At 40.2% G+C, this 22,558-nt stretch overlaps 1 protein-coding gene across 19 annotated transcripts in view; it reads right to left on the reverse strand.

Annotated features, from left to right (window-relative positions):
* Positions 1 to 22,558, reverse strand: part of KIAA1217 (KIAA1217 ortholog) — a 354,008-nt gene that overhangs the window by 89,504 nt on the left and 241,946 nt on the right. For 12 of the 19 annotated variants that reach the window (XR_014884212.1, XR_793853.4, XM_031553863.2 and 9 more), the window contains 2 exons: positions 19,971 to 20,051; positions 10,157 to 10,352 (listed from right to left, as the gene is read on the reverse strand). Coding sequence is in view for 17 of the 19 variants with exons in the window: in XM_031553863.2 (XP_031409723.2) it covers positions 10,157 to 10,352; positions 19,971 to 20,051 (277 nt within the window). In the remaining 2 variants the exon portion in view is untranslated. Of the gene's footprint in view, positions 1 to 10,156; positions 10,353 to 19,970; positions 20,052 to 22,558 lie in introns of those variants that run through there. The other 7 variants (XM_085227249.1, XM_085227255.1, XM_085227254.1 and 4 more) reach the window with 2 other exon arrangements.

A 22,558-nucleotide genomic window follows, 5' to 3' on the forward strand; every position in this document is an offset into this window, starting at 1 on the left:
CCACCATACAGCCATTGAGTCACTGACTCCATCTGCACTTTCTCTCACACTGAAGTCAGCATCAATGCCAAAAGCAGAAGTGAGAAAATGACCCCATGTTTGTTTCTGTTCAGACCTGTATCAATTTTAAACTCTAAGGATAACTTCAAAAATCTTGATGATTACTATTTCTGTTGGGACATTTCAGGGCTATCCAGAGAAGATCACAATAAAGACTGTTAAGCATTTCCTCAAAATCAGGTTAACAATTTTTTAAACTACAGCGCCGAGATCATTCCAGTTTTCCTTTGGTTTATCTTTGACACAATTATAAAATATAAAACCAAGAGCAGCACAGGCTATATTGTTCTTCCCTCACTATCAGATAAAAAAGATAACACGAAGTTGGTGTCCTTATTGACAAATTCTGCAAAAGTTATGCAGGTATAAATTTACTCCAGTAACATGTCTAAGCCCTGTGGAAGAATCTCCTCAATAGCAGTTCTTTCTTTCCACACCCACAAGACTTGTCTCTCTTATTTCACCACATACATTTTCTACTAGTTTGAGGTCATTGCCATGACCCTTGTGGTATTTCTAGCCTGAAGCTCTCATATTAGTTTCCATTAGTTACTCCCTGCTGAAAATCTATCTTCCATGTTCATAATGTGTCTATAAATATTCTTAGCTGTCTTCAAGTATTAAGAAAATCAAAAACTACATCTTTTCCTGAAATAAAAGAAATAACTTATTTGATATAATTTTATTCCCAAGTAGCCCCTAGAGTTTTGCTCAAGGTATTAATTTATTTGTATCAATTTTAATAAAAACAAGAATCATTGAATTTAGTCCAGTAGTACTTCTTACTGCAGGTTTCATCCTTGGTTGCTATCTACTGTAACTTGCTGTAATTCTGCAATATACGTACTACCTAGTGAAAAAAAAAAAAAACCATGGAAAATTTAACAGTTACAGATAATTCCAATCTAAGTGATGTGAGAGATGAAGATTTTTAAGCGTCACTCAAATATAAGCACTTTACTACAAATTAGCACATTTCGCTAGCAAAGAATAAAATGCTAAAAAATTCCAAAAGACAACTGACAATATCAAGGGAAAACTTGTATTTGTTCTGTCTGATTGCAGCAAAAATACGTGAAATTACCTATTGGCAAAAGAGACTATCATATACCTATGTCAGCAGCCTGTCAAGTGTAGACAGTTATTTTGGTTTGGGGAAACATTTTGATTTAACCCATTTTACCAGGCGGAAAACACTGATCTGACAGATGACTTTTGGATAATAATTGCATCTAAACCTCTTCACTTGCCAGAATAGCTCCACTGACCAGCAAAATGACTTTTTTATACTCCTAACTTATAAAAAGATGCCAGTAAACTTGGAGGAACACGGAAAGTCCATGATATTTAATGACCGAATACTGATGAATACCGAAGAAACTGATGACTGAACAACTCAATGAGATGAACTAGGAAGTCCATGTGTCCCAGAGCTATTTTTAAGAGGGACCACAAGCTTTGCCATGCAATACTGACAGACTCCAGTTCACACTCACTGAACAGTTTAGTGTAGCAAAACCAGAGCAATACGCACAAACAGGCACAGGACTTTCCTATCAGGGTGTAGCAGCTGTGCTGCTTTTGTTGACCAGAAGCTGAGCTCCTGGCCTCTGCAGAAGCCGTGAGCCCTGGCCAGACGGCTCCCAGCCAGAGGTAGCAAGCTAGTACAGCTTCAGAGGATGTGTCTGCCAAAGGCTACACAGACACGTTAAGCATTTATGGACACCATAAGCAAGAGTTCTATGCAATGATGTTTTTCCTTTTAACTTTTAAAGAGGCAATTAAAAAAAAAAAAAGACAAGAAAACATTAAGCTTCCTGTAATCATACAATCATAGATTGGCCTGGGTTGAAAAGGACCTCAAAGATCATGTAGATTTAACCTCCCTGCCATGGGCAGAGTTGCTCTTTCCCTAGAAAAAAAAAGAGAGCGCCAGATGGTATCTGCTTGCATTTCCTTCCACCTATATCAAGAACATGTTATTTGAGTGGTAACTGCTGCTTATAAAGCCTGCTTTTTAGTACTAAACCACGTAGAAGTTATGTGCTCAAGGGCAGAATCTGACCATCTAATTCCTCCATATTCACAGGCCTTACCTGATTGGTAGTTCCACCACATTTAACAAATCCTCCATGTTAACCATAGGAATTGTCTTCAGTACTTCATTTCCAAAGAGTTCTCTGCTGTCAGTAGCAAGTTTAGGGGCTGAGCAACCAGCATGCAAGAGCATGCCTGGTGTGATGTGAGAACCAGAAGTCCACATCTATAGTTCTAACAAGCAATTTGACTTCTGTCATTAAGGCCTACATTTAAATAGGATCTTGGACTAGCAAACTTAGCACAATTAAGGAGAAGACTGCCAAGAGGTCAGTTTACTGGGGTCATTTCAGTTTGCCATTATCTTTTTCATAATGATGGAGCCAAAAACTGGAGGTAATACTCAATGTACAATCTCACAAATATCAATAAGAAGGGAATAATCACTCCTGCTGTCTAAGTTTCTGTTCATATAGCTATTTACGTAGTTTTCACTGCTGATCTATAGCCATTTCATTGCCAGACCCAAAGTCCTCTCTGCAAAGCTGCTGCCAAAGCAACCTGTTCCCTCCCTGTGCTTTGTTGCATTTGCATTCCCCTTTGCTGAGCATCATAAGGTTCCTGCTAGCTCAGTTCTCTGGTTCATTGGGGTTCCAGTGAGTGGCAGGCTGACTCCCCAACACACTGAAAGGTCTCCCACGGTTAGTGTTAACTCAGACCCTGATCCTGGTTCACTACATCTCAACAGCCAGTTTGCTGTTACAAATTACTGTCCCCAGAGCCCACTCCTCAAGAAGACCATTCAAAACCAGCCACCAGCTGGACATGGAAATATTAAGCCCTATCCATCCTGAAGGCTACCTCTTTCTCCCCAGTATGGCTATAATGATGCAGTAATGGGTGTGTGAAAGCCTTTAAAATCTTTTCTAAGATTTTAAACAATATCCATTGTTAAACAATATCCATTGCTCTCCCTCATCCCACTACCAGTATATTCATCACAGAAAGTAACTGGGCAGAAGCAATGGTACCAAAAGTTCTTTTATGAAACATTTCAGCAGTTAAAAATCCAAACAGACTTCCAGTTTGAAAGTTGTTCAGGTCACTGACTTTACTATCCCAAGAGAGTACCCTAATCAGCAGGCTATCGATCATACTCTGGTGCAACGCTAATCCTCTTAGTCTGTTTAACTCAGGCTAATTTATAGCAAAAAATGCAAATGAGAAAAAACAGATCAAGAGACAGCCGTACATCACATTAAAGAGATGACAGTATTTCCCTTTCAGAACAGAAACCTGAACGCAGGCCCAGCTCTATATAGCAACTACTCATTAGAATCACTACCTAAAAATATAAAAAGTAGTGGGAGCAATGACTAAATCCTAGAGCTGTTCTCATTCAGAGACTTGCTGTCACCACTGGCAATGATTCCTAAGTGCACTGTGCTGAGGGTGAGGCACTACGCTTCTTTGCTTGGCCAAATTCTTGAACTTCTCACAACACATGGAACTGCACTGCCTTTTTTTTGCTTGTTTCTTTGCCTTTAAGCATGCCCTTGTGCAAATGGATTAGAGTTAGATTTATAAATTTTACTTAAAGTGAAACTTTGATTAAATTTGTCCAAGCAATAGCTCCTATACCAGTTTTGATGCCTACCCTTCCTTGCAGGGTAGTCTGGCCTGTAAAAGCTACTCTAGCTGCCAAAGCCCTCTTCCAGAAGACACCATATGCTGATAGGACAAATTGCTGCTGTGATTCTGAGTAAGAAGAGATAGAGCAGGATGAGGAACTTGCACCTTCTTGCAGGTATGATTTGCAGAAAACAGGGAACACATTGCCATCTTTAAATAGCTTTATATATTTTCTCAATTTGGATCCTAATTACTTTGCCTCCCCCTTTATCTTCACCACTTTTCATTTGGGTTTATTTATGTTGCAAAGATCTATATGCATAGTGAGAAAATGCCCATATTACCCAACACAAGTCACATTTTTAGTTGCAAGTCCTTTAGAATTACTGCAGTGCAAATAAATAATAAAAATTTCATTCTGAAAACATTTAACAGACATAGTAATAACAGATACAAGCTAGCACATATAACGGCTTTACTTCGCACACTACATATCTTCTACTCCAATATCACTGCAGTTAGTCCACTGGAATCACACTGATACACCCCATTGCAGTGGGGTCAAATTCAGCTCCAGAGTGACACAGCATCTAAAATACACTGACAGTCAGCTTTTTAGTGTCAGACAGAACGTGCTTCTGTTGAGGCAGTATGTACCAAAGAAGTTCTTGCTTCTTGGAAATATTTTTTTTTTTAAGGTACACACAAGATCTTCTTATATCACAGGAAAGCTGTGGTAAGTAAAGAATAAATGTGAGTGCACAAGAGCATGCCTGGGGAGGTCCACATTTCACTCTTCCATATAGCTGTCTTTCACAAATCACGTAGGACAATAAACGAAACAGAAAAAAAGACCTTCAGCACTACTCTATGTCAGTATGATTGTTTACCTCCCTTCGGTTTCTTGCTGAAAAGTATTTCACGTAAAAGGTGGTTTTTATTTTCTTTCCAAGTCCAAAAACTTCAGCTATAATTTGAAGAAATGTGAAAGAAACTGAAGTCTAAAAAAAGTTGGATGGCACACTGAGGTAAGTGCTGCTACCTTGCAATATTTTAATTTCCTAAGATCTGTGTTTCAATTCCGTAACTGGAACTAGTTGTTTCAGGCTGTTTTTCTTAAAGACTTGCCAGCTTACTTTAATGTATCTGACCATGACAGCAAATATTTACATGACCTTTTTGCATGTTGGCTGCTTTGCATACGCTGTAAAAAGACAAGATAGGGAAAAATTCTTTAAGATGACTGAATACATTAAAGCTCTCCTCAGTCTTAACTTGAAATGCAGTTCCCAGGGAGCTTTTCTCCCATGAACTAAGCTAAGCTCCTGCTGACTTCATTAGGCTTCAGTCCTGCTCTAAGGAATCCAATGCGGCAGTTCCATTGCTAATAAATACAGACTTCACTTATAAAATCTATGCCGGCTCACAGATTTTCTGCCTGATTTAACATGCCTGCTTTAATTTCTAGCTCATAAATGGTAAATAACAATTAATTACCACCAATATAAGTCTGCTTCTTTACTATTTATCTTTTTCTGCGTAAGTAAGTTTTACAATGCATTCCATACACAAAGTACATTCCATATACACAGTTATTTCCACCATTGGGTGGCAGCAACCAAGCTGCTTCTCTTTCTGCAAAAGTAAAATGGTAACTGAGTGTGCACGTACAGCCCAGAAAGCCAACAGGATCCTGGACTGCATCAAAAGAGGGGTGGCCAGCAGGGTGAGGGTGGTAACTGTCCCCCTCTACTCTGTGCTCATGAGGCCCCATCCTGAATACTGCATCCAGGTTGGGGACCCCAGCGCAGGAAAGATGTGGAGCTTTTGGAGAGGGTCCAGAGGAGGGCCTTCTGATATTTAAAGGGAGATTATAAACAGGAGGGAAATCAACTATTTACATGGGCAGACAGTAACAGGACAAGGAAGAATGGTTTTAAACAAAAGGAGGGAAGATTTAGACGAGGTATCAGGGGAAAGTTTTTGATTGAGGGAGTGGCAATGTGCTGAAACAGTCTGGCCAGAGAAGCTATGGATGCTCCATCCTTGGAGGTGTTCAAGGCCAGGCTGAATGTAGCCCTGGACAACCTGATCTAGAGGCTGGCAACCACATCCACAGCAGGGGGTGAAACTAGATTACCTCTGAGGCACCTTCAAACTAAAGCCATTTTATGATTCATATAAACTATGGCCCTGAAACTCTTTTGAATAGGCTTTAAGAATTTCTGCAAGAACTGCTGCTAAAGATCCAGGTGTTAGCATTATAATCAGCATTTCCATAGAAAGCAGAAGCAAAACTCTATAATTTGTGCCTGCTTATACTATGGGCTGAGGGGGCTAACAAAAAATATTCAAAATATTCCATGACTGTTTAAGACCTTCCTCATGCCAATCCTTAATCATTTATGTAATTTCACCGCTGCCATAATCCCTCCAAAGGCAAAGAAAATGCAAATGTTGGCAAGATCAGACATTTCTGTAGAGGCCTTTTTGTGTCACCCGATTTTAGGCACAGAGTTGGAGTGAGGAGCCCACTCACACTGTGCTTGTCAGCCATTTTGCCTGCAGCAGCCAGACAACCAACTGCCCACAAGTCACTGAGATCCATCCTTCTCCTTCCCTTAGTTCTCAAACAAACATGTCTATGCTTTTATGGAAATCGGTGTTACTACTATATTCTCCCTCCCTTGCTGGAGGTTGGCAATCATACCCTGCCCTTCGGGGCTGCAATGATCATGTCAATCTTTCTGTTACCACAGAGGATGCCAGCACCCACCCCTACAAAGCACCAGGCGATCCTCTGCAAAAATGTGTTACATGAGAAATACTATAAGCGGAAATATTTGCCAGCCCTCATTGTACCCACTTGCTGCTGCAGTGGCCTTGCTGGGCGCTCGTTGGGCTCTGCTTCCTTTAGGGGAACTGCAAGTGAGGTCTGTTGAAAGCTTTTGAGTGCTCTCCAGGTTTCAGCTGATTCTCCCTCTGACAGTTTTGCTAGATAATTTTTTTCCCACAGTTATCATGCTGGAAGAAATCCCAGCTTTCAAACAAACATTTGAAAATACATGTAATTTTCTCTTGCGCAGTGAATTAATTTATTCTAATACTACACTTTGTCTCCAGGCTGCAGACTGATGAGAGAAGTGCCAATTTCTGAAGGACCTCTCAGCCAAGAAAGACCTTCCTTTCAAAAGCTGTGGCTGAAATTTTACATGGACCAAGAACTAGAATACAGATTTCTGGGTCAGCTCCTCATAGCATGAGACAGCCTCACATGTCAGAGCACCATGTCCTGTTTGATCAGTCCTGACTGACACAACCACGATGCTAGGGCAGCCAAAACGCATTGCCGCTATTCCTTTTCGGCTCCATGTTAAGTCAGACCACAGTTGAAAAACAAACCATTTCAAATGCAGTTAGTAAGATAGGAAGCTGTAGAAGAATTAGAATTCCAGAGAGAACATCTATTTTTAAAAATAATAGCACTGAGATATTACATGCAAAATAAATAAAAATTCACTTAACCTGATCATTTTCCACAATAAAATACGTTGGCTGATGATCAAACAATTTATAATTAAATTAGATTAAATTTAAAAATTAACAGAGTTGGAAAGGGAGGTGATTATACATAGTTGTTTATAATCAGATGAAGAGAATTATTTTCAGAGTGTTATTAAAATTAAGATTATAAACAGTTTCCTGTTTTTTTTAAAACAAACACTGCCCTTGACCCAACAGGAATACTTCAGAACATTGTTCACAGCAGCATTAGCGTACACTGGCAGAAAAGACTGAAAAAGATGTTACTGTAGAAGAAATTAACTGAAGAATAACAATTTAAAATTGAACTATTTTAAAATCATTTTTAGATTATCTTTTCAAACAAATTGCTTGCTATTAATAAGCCCCTGGAGCAACTTTGAAATAACATACTGTGGTTGGTGACAATGTATTGTCTCCTATTTGGCTGTGCGACGATCCCGTAAGCCACACATATAGCTGTGACCCTTCCTCCAACACAAGGGGGAGATGTCTTATTTTGTTCCAGTTTCAAATCTAAAAACCCCCTCAGTCAAATGTTTCCTATCACATTCCCTCGTATACATTCTTTTTCTGTCTGCATGTTGCCTGCACGTGCTGGGATAAACCAGAGCATGGACTGGCTTAGTGTAGGAATGATGGGTTGAGATGGGATGCCTTGCATGGTCTGAAGTCACTCCTGTTAAATAAAATGGTACACCTTCACGTGACAGTCTTCCATCAGGAGGCAACACAATTCAGTATATGCAACAGATGTTAAAAAATGGTATTTAAGAATGGATTACATAATAGCAAGCTCCTGCAGCTCTGGTCCTTACATCTCAGCAAAAAGATACTCTCCAACCAGAATAAATTCAAAGAATGGTAGTAATGACGATCAAGTGTATGGGGTGGTTTCTGGGTACGGAATATGTGATTATAGAAGCACTTCCCAGCCTGGACAATAAATGTCCTGAGGGACATGAGAGAGGCCTGTAAATTGAGAGATTGCCTGAGAGAACAGACAGGGATCTAATATTTGCTGTCACTTCCAGCAAAAGGACAAAGAAAGACAAGATAAGCAAATACAAAACAAAGCAAAAGAAAAGCAATGGTTGGGTAGTAAACCAACAAAACATGCTGCCAAAGTCACAGCTATGGTGTTGTGGATGCAAAAAATTTACATGAGTTCAAAGGGAGACTGAACAAGTACCTGGAGGAGACATCTCTAGAGGGTTATTACACAGACAGGAACCATAATCAGGAAATCTCTAAACTGAAGATAGCTTGAGGGTGGGAGAGCACACCTACACTCTTACTCTTGCCTTGGTTAGCTGCTGAAGGTCCCTGCTGTGCTGCAGACAAAATGTGGGGCCAGGAGGACTCATGGTCTAATCCAGTATGGCCTTCCTTATGTTCCTATCACCAGGCTTATTTGTAGTGATCAGCATGTGAGTGTACTGTCATTTTAAGAAGTTTTGCATACTGACAATAAAAACTCTTTTTCTGGGTCAGCTTCTGGGGAGAAAACACTGCACAAAGTACCAGTGCACAGAAGGCCATCCCTTTTGATGTCAATGAAAAGCTGTTTATCAATTCCTGGCTTGCACCTCATGCAGAATCTCAGAATTGAGGTTTCCCACGTGACCTAGGGAGAGCACATGTACATGCAGGAGATCCCAGTGCTGATGGATGATGCTGATTGCCCGCTGAAAGCCTCCTGGAGAGGCTGGACCCCACATCGCACAAAATCCTTCCAAGTCCTGATCCACCTCACATCACACTGAGGCAAACACAGAAATCCTGGGGGTAAAACAAGCCACACTGAGGACTCCCTAGATAACAGTGATTAACAGACAGAGATGGAATCCTCTGCTCATCTATAAGACATGCACTGCAATCTTGCTTTTAAAAACAACTCTAAACCACAAAGTAGTGTGCAGGTCAGAGTATTAAACGTGTCAGTACTCCAGTGGGCACCATTGAGCAGAGCCCAGCCCTTAACAACACCCCGCTGCTCTGCCCTCCAACGCAACACCCTGTCCTACTTTTTTTCCCAATTTATTTTGTTTTTCAGATACCATGACACTTGACAGAAATTGTCTTAGCTTGTTGAGGAATAGGTAAAGTACAGTGATAAGCTTACAAGCTTATAAATTATTTACAGCCCAGCCTTCGTTTTATGTCACTCTCTTTTGGAAGAGGAGATTTTAAAGGAAAACAGCATTTCTGTTTATTGCCTCTGAGCAGAAACATACCTTCCTCAGCAACCCGCACACAACAGCTTAACTGCCCTCTGGTGTCTTTCCTCAAAAAAAACAGGCAGTACTTGCTCCATCCATCAGCTGATAAGTCTCCCAGACAGCACCCACTGTTAGCACAGCAGCTCCAGCTCAAAATGCATTTCAGTTCAGCCCTCCGATATGGAAATAACAAAGAAAAAGGCAGCAAGTGGAGCTGTATGCCTCTGTTTCTGTGTCAGTCATGTCACTACCCAGGTGGAAGGGCACTGCCCTGAAGAAAAGGGCATTTCCATCAGTGTATCTATTCACATTCTCTTGATCAAATAGCAAATCTTTTCTCTGAGAACTAAAACTGCCAGGCAACGATATTTCTAGGTTATAGACCTAGGACTAGGTCTAGCTTGGAAGAGATGACGAAGAGACAAAGCCAGTATCTCCTGTCAGAAAATGTGGGCACAGACTTGTACAGAGTTCACATCCACACAGTAGGCTGTTATACTACAAAAATAATCTCACCATTCCCCCAGGTTAGCCAGTACCCCACACTGAGCTTAGTTCTGAAAAGTAACCTTCTACCAAAGTCTTTATATTTTATAAGCCTATTTTAAATATAGAAAGTATGAGCTCAGAGTAGAGAGCAGAGGGAGTGAAGCAGGGCTTACCCAGTGATCTCTCCTTGGTTTGGTTTGTCGACCGCACCACAGGAAGGCTCGCCCGCGTGCGGCTGCCCCTTGAGAAGGGAACTGGGGAATCACCCTCAGACATGGCCTCTAAGGAATCAGCAGATGCTTCAGATAGATGCTCTGTCTGGTCTCCCAAATTGGGCTGTGGGCTCTGCGATGGTTTCGGGCTTCTAGTCTGCAAAACAGAGTGTAGCATTATTTGTCTACTGGAACCAGAATATTTGGGGGAGGGGGGGGGGGGGGAAGTTGGGGGGAGGGAAAAAAAGAAAGAAGAAAGAAGTCCAAACTTCTACAAATACTGGTACAGTGAAGGTCACTCTTGTGTAGGTTATATAAGAAAACAGTGTCCTCGGGTATTCTGCTAAGGATTTTATTGTTGTACATTCACATTGCAAATTTCATTGCTAACAAGGCCCTCAGGGCAAGACGTGCTGAAGAGATGTACAGTAATGCCATTCCCTGATGCTGAAAAAACCACTGCAGCATAGGCATGTCTACACACACAGATACTGAACATTTAAGATCAGAAAGGTATTCATTGTGCTTTCTTAAATTTCCACTTAAACCTTCAGCATACAAAAGTATGAAGAGGACAGTAGTAGCACAGTAGCATGTCAGTGTCAATTAAGCTATTTGCTGCTGAAGTTAGAGAAAAATTTAAAACACTATTCTTATGTTGACCAGTCTACTAAGAAAAATACCCTGAAAAGAAATTCTGTGATACAGTCACAAACTATCAGTCTCAAAATATGCTGCTATGACATCCATGAAAGGTACAGGTCATGCAGCTAGGCCACATTAGCGACCCAAAATTTCTATCTATAGTCATATATATATAGTCATATCTTGCTTTTTGTCATATCAGCACATATAAAAAATATCTTCACTAATTGACCAAATTAACTATGATTTTATTGGGCAATCACATTACCAAATTCACTGAAAACAGTAACTGAAAAGACAGATTCTCAGTAGAAGACAGGGAGCTTCTTCTGTGCATTTCCACTGACACGATCACCGTGAGACCTGCGTAATAAAAACGCACTCAACAGGAAATACAATGACCTGAGCAATTTTTGCTGACTACAAAGAGTACTGGCATGAAGAAATACACTCAATACTGTTTGCTCCATTCAGTGAAACTCCCTCAAGTAACATGCTACAGTTACTTTGCAAGAACAATTTTCCAGTCTCTCAAGCAAATTCATTATCATAACAAACTAGAACAAACACTGTACAAGCAGAAATTTAAAGCAAAGCAAACTCACCATCCCAAAACAAGTATGTAAATATAAAGTTTTTAAAGGGCTTTAAACTGCACCAGACACAAGATAGCATAAAATACACATGGTTTACTTTTCCCTATCGTTCAAGGCCAGATGATAGTACATTTAAAATCTCCTGTATTAAAACTAACTTCAACCCTACATTTGAAGACACTGTTACGATCTGGAAAAGTTTTCCCTTTTTTCTGGAAAGCCAAGATGTTGTATGTTTGTTCACATCTGGTTCCTTCCATGTTGTTTTTTAAGCAAGATGAGGTGAACTTGTTTCAGTAATGGCATGTATCAAATAATACTCCCTATGTGACCTTGAAAGTATGAAGAATTTGAACTTTTATTAGATTTTCATTAGCTGGCTATAGAAGCTTGTTGTTGCTAAGCTGTCTAGTTGCTCACCAAATATAATAAACCAGAAATATCTCATGAGAAAACTAAATCCTCCACTTCTGAAATGTTAATATTAAATATTAGGTATTATTCAATGTCCTGCAATAAAGTTGTTCAAGAGCATTGAATTTCTGCAGGAGTTCAAGTTAACAACATTTGTTCTCAGTAAACTAACGTACACTTTGAAGTGCCTCTGACATGGTCAGCACTAGTCTGCAGGTTGTAAATACAGGATTCTGTGTCTGAAAGCTTAGAGAGGTGACAAGTGACTTGCAAACACAAAGAATTCGATTACTCAGTGTTTCTTCATTCAGCTTTCCAAAATGGCTTGGAAATCATCACTGCTGAAGTACATAGGTTGCTCTAAAAGTAATGACTTCTATTTATTTCCATGGAAACTACAACAGATACAAGAAGCACAACAATATTATTTAATAGAGCAAATATTCCACTACAAAACGCTATTTTTCAGCATAGTCACCACCATTAGCTATGCATTTTTCCCAGCAAGGAACAAGAGACTGAACGCTGCACATATAAAAATCTGCACCCACGGAGGTGACCCACTGTTTCACAGCTGCTATGTACATGTTCATCATTACTAGGAAAATGTTGTCCATGCAGTCCATCTTTCATTGGCCCAAATGGATGGAATTTAGGAAGCACAAAATCCAGACTGTACACTGGGTGCTATAGGACAGTCCAGCCAAGATTGGTAATGTGCTCCACTGTCTTCAAACTGGTATGGGACCAGGCATTATTGCGTTGCAAGAGAAAGGATGTCTCCTTGTCTGGCCTGACTCTGGAAGCTTGAGCCTTCTGCTTGGGCAGTGTTGCAGTGTAGTGGTCAGAGTTGGTGGTTTGTCTGGAAGTCCAGAATGACCACCTCTTTTCTATCCCAAAAGACGACGCACATTTCTTTGACCACTGAGGGCTACATCTTGAACTTTTCCTTCAATGGGGAATTTACATGTCGCTTCTCTGGGGACTGCTGTTTTGACTTCAGCTCAGGGTGCTGACACCACACCTCATCTCCAGTAAAGACACAATCCTGGAAACTGCCACCTTTAGCCTCAAAGAATCATAGAACAGTTTGGGTTGAGAGCCTCAAGGATCATCAAGCTCCAACCCCAGCTTCATACTGATTCAATAGGTCCTGACAAACTTGCAAATGATGTTCTTTCTGTTTCTGAGTGAGCATTTGTGGGAACCACTTGGCACAAACTTTGTGGTAATCCAGCATCATTGTTATTTCCAACACTGAAACTGATATTCAGCTAGATATACAGTTTTCTGGTCATAATCTGTTGATTTGCACAGATGAACTGACGGAGATGCTCTTCATTTTGTAGTGTGATAGCTGTGCGTAGCTGCCCACAATGTGGCTTGTCTTTCACATTGCTCACTCCACAGCCAAAACACACCATCCACCTCACTGTGCTCATATTCACTGCTCGGCCTCCATAAACCTTCAGCAATCATCTGTGAATGTGAATAGGTAATTCCTCCATGCAAAAATAATTTCAATGCCATCCCTCTGCTTCATACTTCATGCACTTCCATGTCAGTCACCATTCTGTTATAATGCCCCTCTGCTGCCATCTGTCACATTGCAACAAAATGTAACGGAATATCATCAGAAAGGTTCCACTTCTACTGCCATACCACCAACATCCACCTCTGATGTCATTGGCCAACATAATGAAAAAGGAGGCAATACTTTTGGAGCAGCTGTTGTATTTCATTTACATAGTTATATTGAAGGAGTCCTACAAAATCATGTCATTACAGCTTCATAACTCCTTGCAGTGATTAATAACTTAACCTGTAGGTATCCATTAACAGGATGCTAGAAGGCATGTGATAATCCTCATCTTCAAGAAATATTCTGATAATCACGCTTATTTTGCTTTTCACTCCTCTATTTTACTCTTTCAATTGAACCCCCAGATGCCGTCAGAGTCGTGCCATTGCACTTTATCTACATATATGAACAGGTGCGTATTTAAGAAGTAAGGAGATAATGCCATAACCACAAGCAACTAGTCACAATCTCAGTTGTGCGCAGTATGTCCTGTAAATGCACAGATGGAGACAACCTCAGCAATGTCATGTTTCTTTGGCTGTCCCCGGGGCAATTCTTCAGCACTCAACATATGGTCTGACACATCCCCCTGAACTAAAAACATCCCTTTCAGCAGTCCTCATTCCATTCTGCTCAGATATGAAGCCCAGTCCTACTCTTAGTATGGTATAAATCCATACTATTTCTACTCTAGAAAGTGAGGTTGCACAAATGTAAAACTAATCCAAGCTATTCTATGATTAATCAAATCCACCGTGTATACAAACATCCCTTATGAAAGATTTCGTGCTACTTCTCTTGCTCAATTCATGTCAACATTGTATTTCAGATGTAATTCTGAATTTTAAACAGATTATAAAAAACCTTCAAACACAGTAACGGAGGCTATTCAAGTTACTGGGAGATACCAGTACACATGTGATCAAAAAGCATTTTTATCATTGGCAGTGCACACCATGCTTAATGCTACTTAATAACCAAGCACATTCTTAAGCAAAACTTTGGAAAACTGGCCCATGAAGTGGGTAGAGGACAAGCAACATTTACGGAGCCATAAACTGCACAGACTTGTAACGACAGTCAAAGAAAGCAGGATAGAAACATTCAGCAACACCCAACCCTTGTAGCGTGGTGACTACAAAATCAGATAAATCAGACAAATGGCAAAGAAATCTTATTAAGTCATACCCTACGTATATTTTCATAGCATGTTCATTACTGTATTTAAAATTTTCCAAAATTTTAAATACTTAATTATGGGGAACTGGTATGCAGATAAGAATTTACAACGTAAGTGTTCAGCATACAGCTCATCTTTCAGGAAGTATGAGAGCACAGGCAGAGCCACAGAGTGGATGGATGGCTGTCCCTGGAACAGGCTGGCACTGTAACTACATGCTGCAGAGATCCAGTAAGAGCAATGAATTAGATGTTACTACACCAAGGTGACTGCTTTTTTAATATGCCTGCTAGCAAGAAATACAATACTTTACACAGAAGAAAAGTCAGAATGCTCACAAAGAAGGAGTACTGTCTAAAATCATGACAGTTATAAGAAAATACTCAACACGCACATGCAAAACCAAGGAAATACCAGCACTTTCCTAGGCACACCGTTGGGATAAGTGCCCCAAAACAGAAGCAGACTTAGAGCTAAAGCAGCAGGGCTCTGTTTTCTCCTGTACCAACACTGCTCAGGCCATAATGTCCTCAGTCAGACACAGCTTCCCCCACAGCTATGTGAGCAGACTGCTTTGAGTTGATCTTTCAGCCAGCTGAGCTGAACTTCCATGCTAGTACTGGGTAGGAAGCTCAGCAGAAACAAAAAGGCCAAAAGATGAAAGATTCTGGTGGAAACTTAGATATAATTACAGAGTGTTTTGAGATGATGATTTTATTTAATCTTTTTTGGAATACAAGGACGTACATCTCTGTAATCTTTTCAGAGTATCATACAGCAGTTACAGAAGATTCTGTATCTTCTAACTGTTCTTGGGACTTGATAAAAAATAAAGCTATGGCTAATCAAGCCTCACTGTTGCTGGCTGGCTGACACAGCTTGTCCAAAGCATGCACTTGTAATGAATCTGCTGTTGTTTCACTGACTCAGAAAAAGAAGCAAAAAAGTACATGGCTCAGTGAAGCAGTAAGATTTCAAATAATGAGCAGTGAGTCCAGAGGTACCTGAATAAGTAAAATGTGGTAGAGATGCCAGCATGGCGAGCAGTCCCAGGGCACTAGAGATGCCCCCACATGCCACCGAACCACTGCCTCTGCCCAGATGCCCTCCTCTGCCTCCAGGTATGCCCAGATAGAATCATTTAATTACAGAATCATTAGGATTGGAAACGACCACTAAGATCATTTAATCCAATAAACCATCAGCCTATCGCCACCATGCTCACCTTTTGGCATGATGAGTTCTATTGCTCTGCTCAATTTCCTTCCATGCTCATTATGCTGTTATTTACCACACTAATCAATATCTCTGATTTTATTTTCATTCTTTTCCTTTTCAGAAAGCTGCAAATTTCACTCCACACATTTGCACACACAAAAATAACCTAGCAGGTTTGTACCTGTTACCTGAAGAAGGATTTATTCTTCTCTTGATCAATTTACACTTTCTATTTCCTATCTCCAGGAACTTCCTTGGTCCTTATCTTGACTGAAAGTTATCTCTTAAGGAGAATTATCTTATCGTGTACATCTTCAGAGTTGCTAGCATCCCTGGCAGCATATGAATGGTAAACAAAGAAATAAAGAAAATAATACAACTCTCATAAAATAACTTTCTTTAAGTATGCACTCTGGAGAACACACTTAGCACAAGCAAAGGAAGCAAACCAATATTTGACTTTCTTACCAACATTTCAAAAATAAATAAATAAATAAAAAGAAAAAAAAAAAGAGAAGAAAAACAAAAAGAACAACGGAGATCTGTTTTTCGTGACCTTCAGGTAGATTGTTTCTCCTGTGACTTGTGCCAAAGACGGCTATGGATACAAAACAGACTGCAAATGCACATATAAATAGGCTGTGTTTAATGTATGATGAGTTTATTAACTCTGAAATATTGTCACAGCACATGTGCTCTTATTATCACAGCAGTCGTATTTCCTCATCCCATTTGCGTCAGCTCCAAACTACCGTTGTCTGAAGGAAGGATCTGCTTCTTCCAAAGATACAGAGTCTTCAGGGTCCTATATGATCCCAACTACAAGGTTTTACTTGTCTGGACTAGTAACATAACTGCTGCTGGAGCGAAAATGAATACTACCTACGTGTTCCTACTATTAAGAAAGTATTATAACAATGTTTTCCATAGTGCTTTATCAGAAAATTTAAATGCTTATACACACCTACATACAACTAAATTCCTATTACATCTATGGAATGGATGCACTCACATACAGAGACAACAGGCAGAGACCTCTTGAAAAGATGCTGCACCAAAACTCGTTGCAGTCAGTCCCACTGCGAGGCACTCAGCCCACTGCAGCGTGGGATGCTGCACCAAGTGGGTGCCTCACCCATTTCTGTGAATATGTTTGAAGGCAGAACTCTCTGCCTATGGAAGGATCTTTACCAGCATTCTCTGTATACACTGATGCTGACCACAGTCTTTTTTCTCTGAGCAGAAAAAAAAAAACAAAAAAAAAACACATCTCATCATTTGTCAGGATTTATAGCCATATTTTTAGGAGGAATGACATTCAAACCATGTGAAAAATCCACACGTTTTCCCAGGAGCCTTGCATGGCCAGCTGCGTGCTCCCTGCTGTGGCCGGCCGCCAAGTCCCATTTCTTTTAATCCTGAGGACAGCCGCTGCTGCTGACTGCCACGCTCCCTGCTCGGCTTCTGCAGGGCAATCCCCGAGCTAGCAGGGAATTTTTCATGCAACTCTACTATAAATGACAGACACAGAGCAACGTTTCCAGTCTTTGGTTCCCAATTGTAGGCACGCAGATACACTGAAGCCTGTTTTTCTGGAAAGCAGTGTGTTTGCAGTAAAGATATTCATTTGAAGCAATAAAAGCTGTAGGTGCTCAGCACTTATGCTGCCAGACCTCTTATTCAGATGTTTAATTGGAGGAACTCGCATTTGAAAATGTGCCCTGAGGAACTCAGCAGCCTGCCTAAGAGCAGCTTAATTAGTCCAGACAAGTCCAGACTGAAATATGCAACATGCTGTGGCATCTCTTGAATACATGAAATATAAAAAATAAAAAAATATCCAAACCAACCCAAGTAATCCATGTTGCACTACAGAAATATTTCTCAGAATGTTTCTACCCAAGTCCAAGGCAGATTTTTTTTTTTCTTTTTACCAACACTAGTCCGAGATTTTAAAGTGGAAATTACAATAAAATGAAGACATAACAAACAGTCATAAGCAAAAATTTCACTGAATGAAAGAAATCAGAGACACAGAGCTCTGCTGTATTCTAATGCCTGGTGACACGAAGTATTTATCTACGTGAAAGCTCAACTCAAGAAGTAATGGATCACCTCACCACTTCTCTCCACAAAGGCTTCCACTGTCCCATCTATTCTGCTCGCAAAACTCACCCCTTCACGGTCTCTGTCATATTCTTGCATCATAGCTTCAGTTTATTATTACTTTAAGTAAGTTACCCATAAATTGATGCCCGGGCATTAACATTTATCTTAATTAAAATCTTATGGCAGCTTCAGTTGGGAGCTATTTCTCTTTTCCCTCCTAAAAACCCCACTGTGAAGTGTTCACAGGACAGAATGATCCCTTGTTCCAGGTGGGAGACAGCTGCACCTCATCAGCTGCAGGTGACTTCTACCTACACAGCCCCCAGAAGTGTCATGAGAAATTCAAAAATTCAAAGGGATGATTTAAACAAAAACTGTCATTATGCTGATTAAAGGGGAAAAATCCTTACATGCTTAAAACCACATGCAAAAAGGAAGAAAGAAAGAAAAATAGAATAAATACCAGATGCCTAGATGTATCTAGGGGATAGCATGTTCTGATTCAAGAAAACGATTATCCACCCAACCCTTTTCTCCCACACATGTGCCTAAGGAAAACGGGAGGAGAGTCTGTTTTTGTGGTGTCTGTTTCCCAAAGCAAAGGAGCACAGTGCAGGCTCCAGCCCACAGCTGCCCTGGAAAAACCTGTTTTTCTGATTTCTAAAAGCGAGTGAGGAGATCTTCATTAACACATTATTTTAAAAATAACCGGGGGGAGGGGGAAGAAAAAAAGAATCCCTCACCACTGATGCTGGTAAGTGGGAGGGAGGTCGGTGAGTGAGACGGGGCTGCTGCAGGAGTGGTGCTGTGCCACAGCGGAGCTTCACATCCTCATTGCCCGCTTGTCACCATGCCCTTCTGCTCCTTCCTCCCTTGGCACAACAGCGAGAAGCCCCCTTGCTCCCCACACCCTGCCACTCCCATCTTCCTCGTGGTCAGCATTTTTATTGGCCCATTGAAATTCTCCAAGTGGAAACAAAAGCAGCGGGGAAGCAAATAAGCTGCGTGCTCCGCGGCCTCCTTCCTTATTGGCAGCACGTGTAAGCTTGGTGCTTTCACGGTTGTGCTTTTGTAGAAAGAAAAAAAGAAAAAAAAACCCACACTCACTAGCACCTTTCAGAAATGTATCTAAAAGGTGTGCATCTGTGCAGTGCAAGGGTGGAAAAAATCTGTAGCAGATATCCATGGAAGAAGTCACATAGAAATGGAAGAGGAGTCCAACAAGTAGAAAGACGTGACGGAGGGGACTTCAGAGGCGCTCAGGAGATTTAAACAAAAATTCCCAAGAGCCGTGGCCTTCCCTCAGCCAGCCTGCCTTACATTGAGATGCAAGGTGCAGAGAAATACTTCCAAATCCGCATGACAGCAGGGGCTGACTTTAGACAAGGAAAGTACAACCCCAAGATGCAGAAGCATATGTAAAACAACGTTAGCATATTCTACATTGGGGCTCTTTTAAATGTTAATTTATATTTCAGCTGGGCCCCCCATACTGCTCTCCGGCCATTATCCCACTTGGGTATCCAGCAAGTGTTTTCCTTCAACTTAAATTCTCTCAAAAAGATCAATTTGCAAGTTGAGAACTAAGCTTTTTAGCACATGAAATGCAGAAATATTTACTTCTGCATCCACAGATCTGACCTCAACTTTGCAGAAACTTTTCTTTTGTAACAAATACATACATAAAATTAGAATTGGGTCAGCTGGTAGGGACCTGATTTGACTGATTTATGTAAGACCTCCCACTGAATTTTAGTGGGTTTCAAAACATCTATCTGAAATACAAGTGTGGACTTCGTATCTATCATGCCGTTAAAGGAAAAGTCAGAATTAAAAAATCATCAAAGGATGCACATGCATCACACTCCCATATGCAATTAATCTATATGAATGACACCACTTTCAGAGGGAAAAAGCATGCAGATCTGTATTTATTTGAGAGCACTAGTTGTGATGCATACCACACATAGTTAAAAGGTAGCAAACTCAATCCACAGCAAAGTGCAGAAAAAAAGAAAGTACAGTACTAACTCTCTGAGAGGATTCAATTTTCATCAAGTACCTTTGAATGTCAAGTTCTGAATGAAGGGAGACCAACATGCACTGCAAAACCTGTGGATCAAAGAGAGAAAAGAAGGGGAGGGGGAAAGATAATTGTTAACAGGAAAGGAAAAAGGAGAACAAAAGAATTAAAAGAGAATAACCTCTACATCCTGAAGGTATACTGAGAGAGTAAAGGAGAAGAGAAGAGAAGAGAAGAGAAGAGAAGAGAAGAGAAGAGAAGAGAAGAGAAGAGAAGAGAAGAGAAGAGAAGAGAAGAGAAGAGAAGAGAAGAGAAGAATAAAGGAAAGGCATGTGTGTTCTCTCAATGCTTAATATGCAATATTCTCAGGACCTTTTTCTGGACTTAATTCAAATATGCTACATGTGGTGGTAAGTCAAAGAGGCTGAGAATGTTTTTCCTGATAAAAGAGTTAATGGCAGAGAGTTTAGTCACACAGATTCAAAAATATATATGTAGCAACTGTATCTGACAAGAAATTGTAAAATATGCATTCTTCCAAAGGAACGATACAATTCTTGGCCGGAGTTAGCAGCAGTCATTGTACTACAGAGTGGGTTTCTCACTTACTACAGAGACATGAAATCCTTTCAGCACAACTTAGCAATATTATATTTCTCTTGATTAACCCAACTTAAAAAAGAATAAAAGATAAACCATGATATGACTAAGAAGTGTCCTCCAATTATGTTTCTCTTAACTATTCCACATCTGATCTTAAAGAACACAGACTGAGATGTGCTAACTGGATTTAAAAGCAAAAAAAAGAACAAAAACAAACAAACAAAAAACAACCTCAAATAAACAAATATCATTCTCCAAACACATGAATGAGATGCAAACTGGAGGGCAAACTGCCTACTGATGTTTGAGACCTTACAGGTGGAAGTCCTATATTCTGTTTAGACTTCATTTGCCTGCAGGGTGCAAGGTGGAGGAGATTGCATGCTACGCTCTGAACAACCTTCTGCAAGCACTGGATTTCCCTCAGCCAGCACCAGGCTCCCATGACAGCTACTGTCCCATTACAACATGTAACTATTCGCACTAGGCAAATGAGTGCCACTGCACTGATAACAAGGGCATCATTGTTAGAGAATCTTACTTAGCAAATAACTATAATGCCAACATCGTAAGTAAGAGAGAAATTCAAAGAATCTCTTGAATTTTACAAATCCAGGGAATATAAGCATGAGTGTTGATTTTGGGGACAAGATAAGAGAGATTCAAGTATGTATACTAAGATTTTTCATTAGTTTCCATTGGATACTTTGGAAGGGCAGTACTGTTCTATTTAGACAGAACAATAGGTCATTTTTCTCCCTGTAATAAATGCATCACTTACAATTGTTCAAGTAAAATGCGATTTTTACAAATATGCCATTTATGCAAACACAGTACAAATTAAATGTAGCCTTCCGGCAACAACTGGATAAACTCCAGTTCCAAACCACAATGACAAAACAGTCTGTTGCTAATGGTTTTTCATGCATTTATAATGTCACCGAACCACAAACCTGAAAAGTTCTGTCTGACCTTTAATTAAACTACGCTGATTAAAAAAATAAAAAACTATGGATTTTCTAGCGACAAAACCCATCTCTTTGCTAAATATGTGAGATTTCCAATGAAAAAAAAATTATACTGCATTTCTGCTTGAAGTTTGGTCTTCATTACATCTCAAGAACACAGTTTGGAAGGGCCATTATTTTGCAGAGTGGCAGAGTCAAAAGAGAGCATCAGTCGTCCTCCCTAAAGAAACTGCATAAAACCAATGCAATCTATATAGTTTCCTCAAATCTTGACATGCTCGTGGGGAATTACAACTATGTGCTCTTTCTCTGGAATTTCCTATTCCCAAAAGAAATTAGGAAATGAGGGACCCCAGCCCCAATCCAAGGAAAATATTGTTCTTTTCCCTCCTCTTTGAGAAATGCATTTATTTTAATTCTAAAGCAAATAGTTAGGTGAAGATTCATAGTTAAAATACATGAAACTGGTCCATCTAGGTCTAGGAGTCACTCTCGCCTTTTACCAGAGTCATTCTAAAATGCTATGGTGTTGCATATGATGCAGAATTCAGAATTAGCTATCTCTGTATAAACACAGTCTAGTAGGAAAAAATGAACCAGGCCCAAACACCGAATGACACCAGCAGTACAGCAGAACACTGACTTCTGCGCCAAGAAGCAAAAGAGGCCTCCTTGATGCTATACAGCCAACTTTGGGTCACCTAAAGAAGATCCAGACATGCCCACATGGGAGAAATATAATCAAGACCATTGCTGCAACCCACATAAAGACCTTATTATGAATGAAATTTGATGATAGTTGAGTCTGACTGCAAACCTGAAGCATGGCCTCATTTGGAACTTTCCAAAATATTTCTTAACTTTCTATATTCCTTTCCAAATTCGACACCACATCGATGCCTTCATCAGAAGTCTGGTGACCTCAAGTGTATTTAAAGAGGGAAAACAGTAATGATCTGTTTCTTCTTTTGCTCCTAGACTGTAAAGGAGTTTTTATTTTTTTCTAACTGTGGGCATGCCTGTGG

The sequence above is a fragment of the Meleagris gallopavo genome, chromosome 6, assembly GCF_905368555.1.
Source record: "Meleagris gallopavo chromosome 6, MGAL_WU_HG_1.1, whole genome shotgun sequence".
In the NCBI taxonomy this organism is placed as follows: Eukaryota; Metazoa; Chordata; class Aves; order Galliformes; family Phasianidae; genus Meleagris; species Meleagris gallopavo.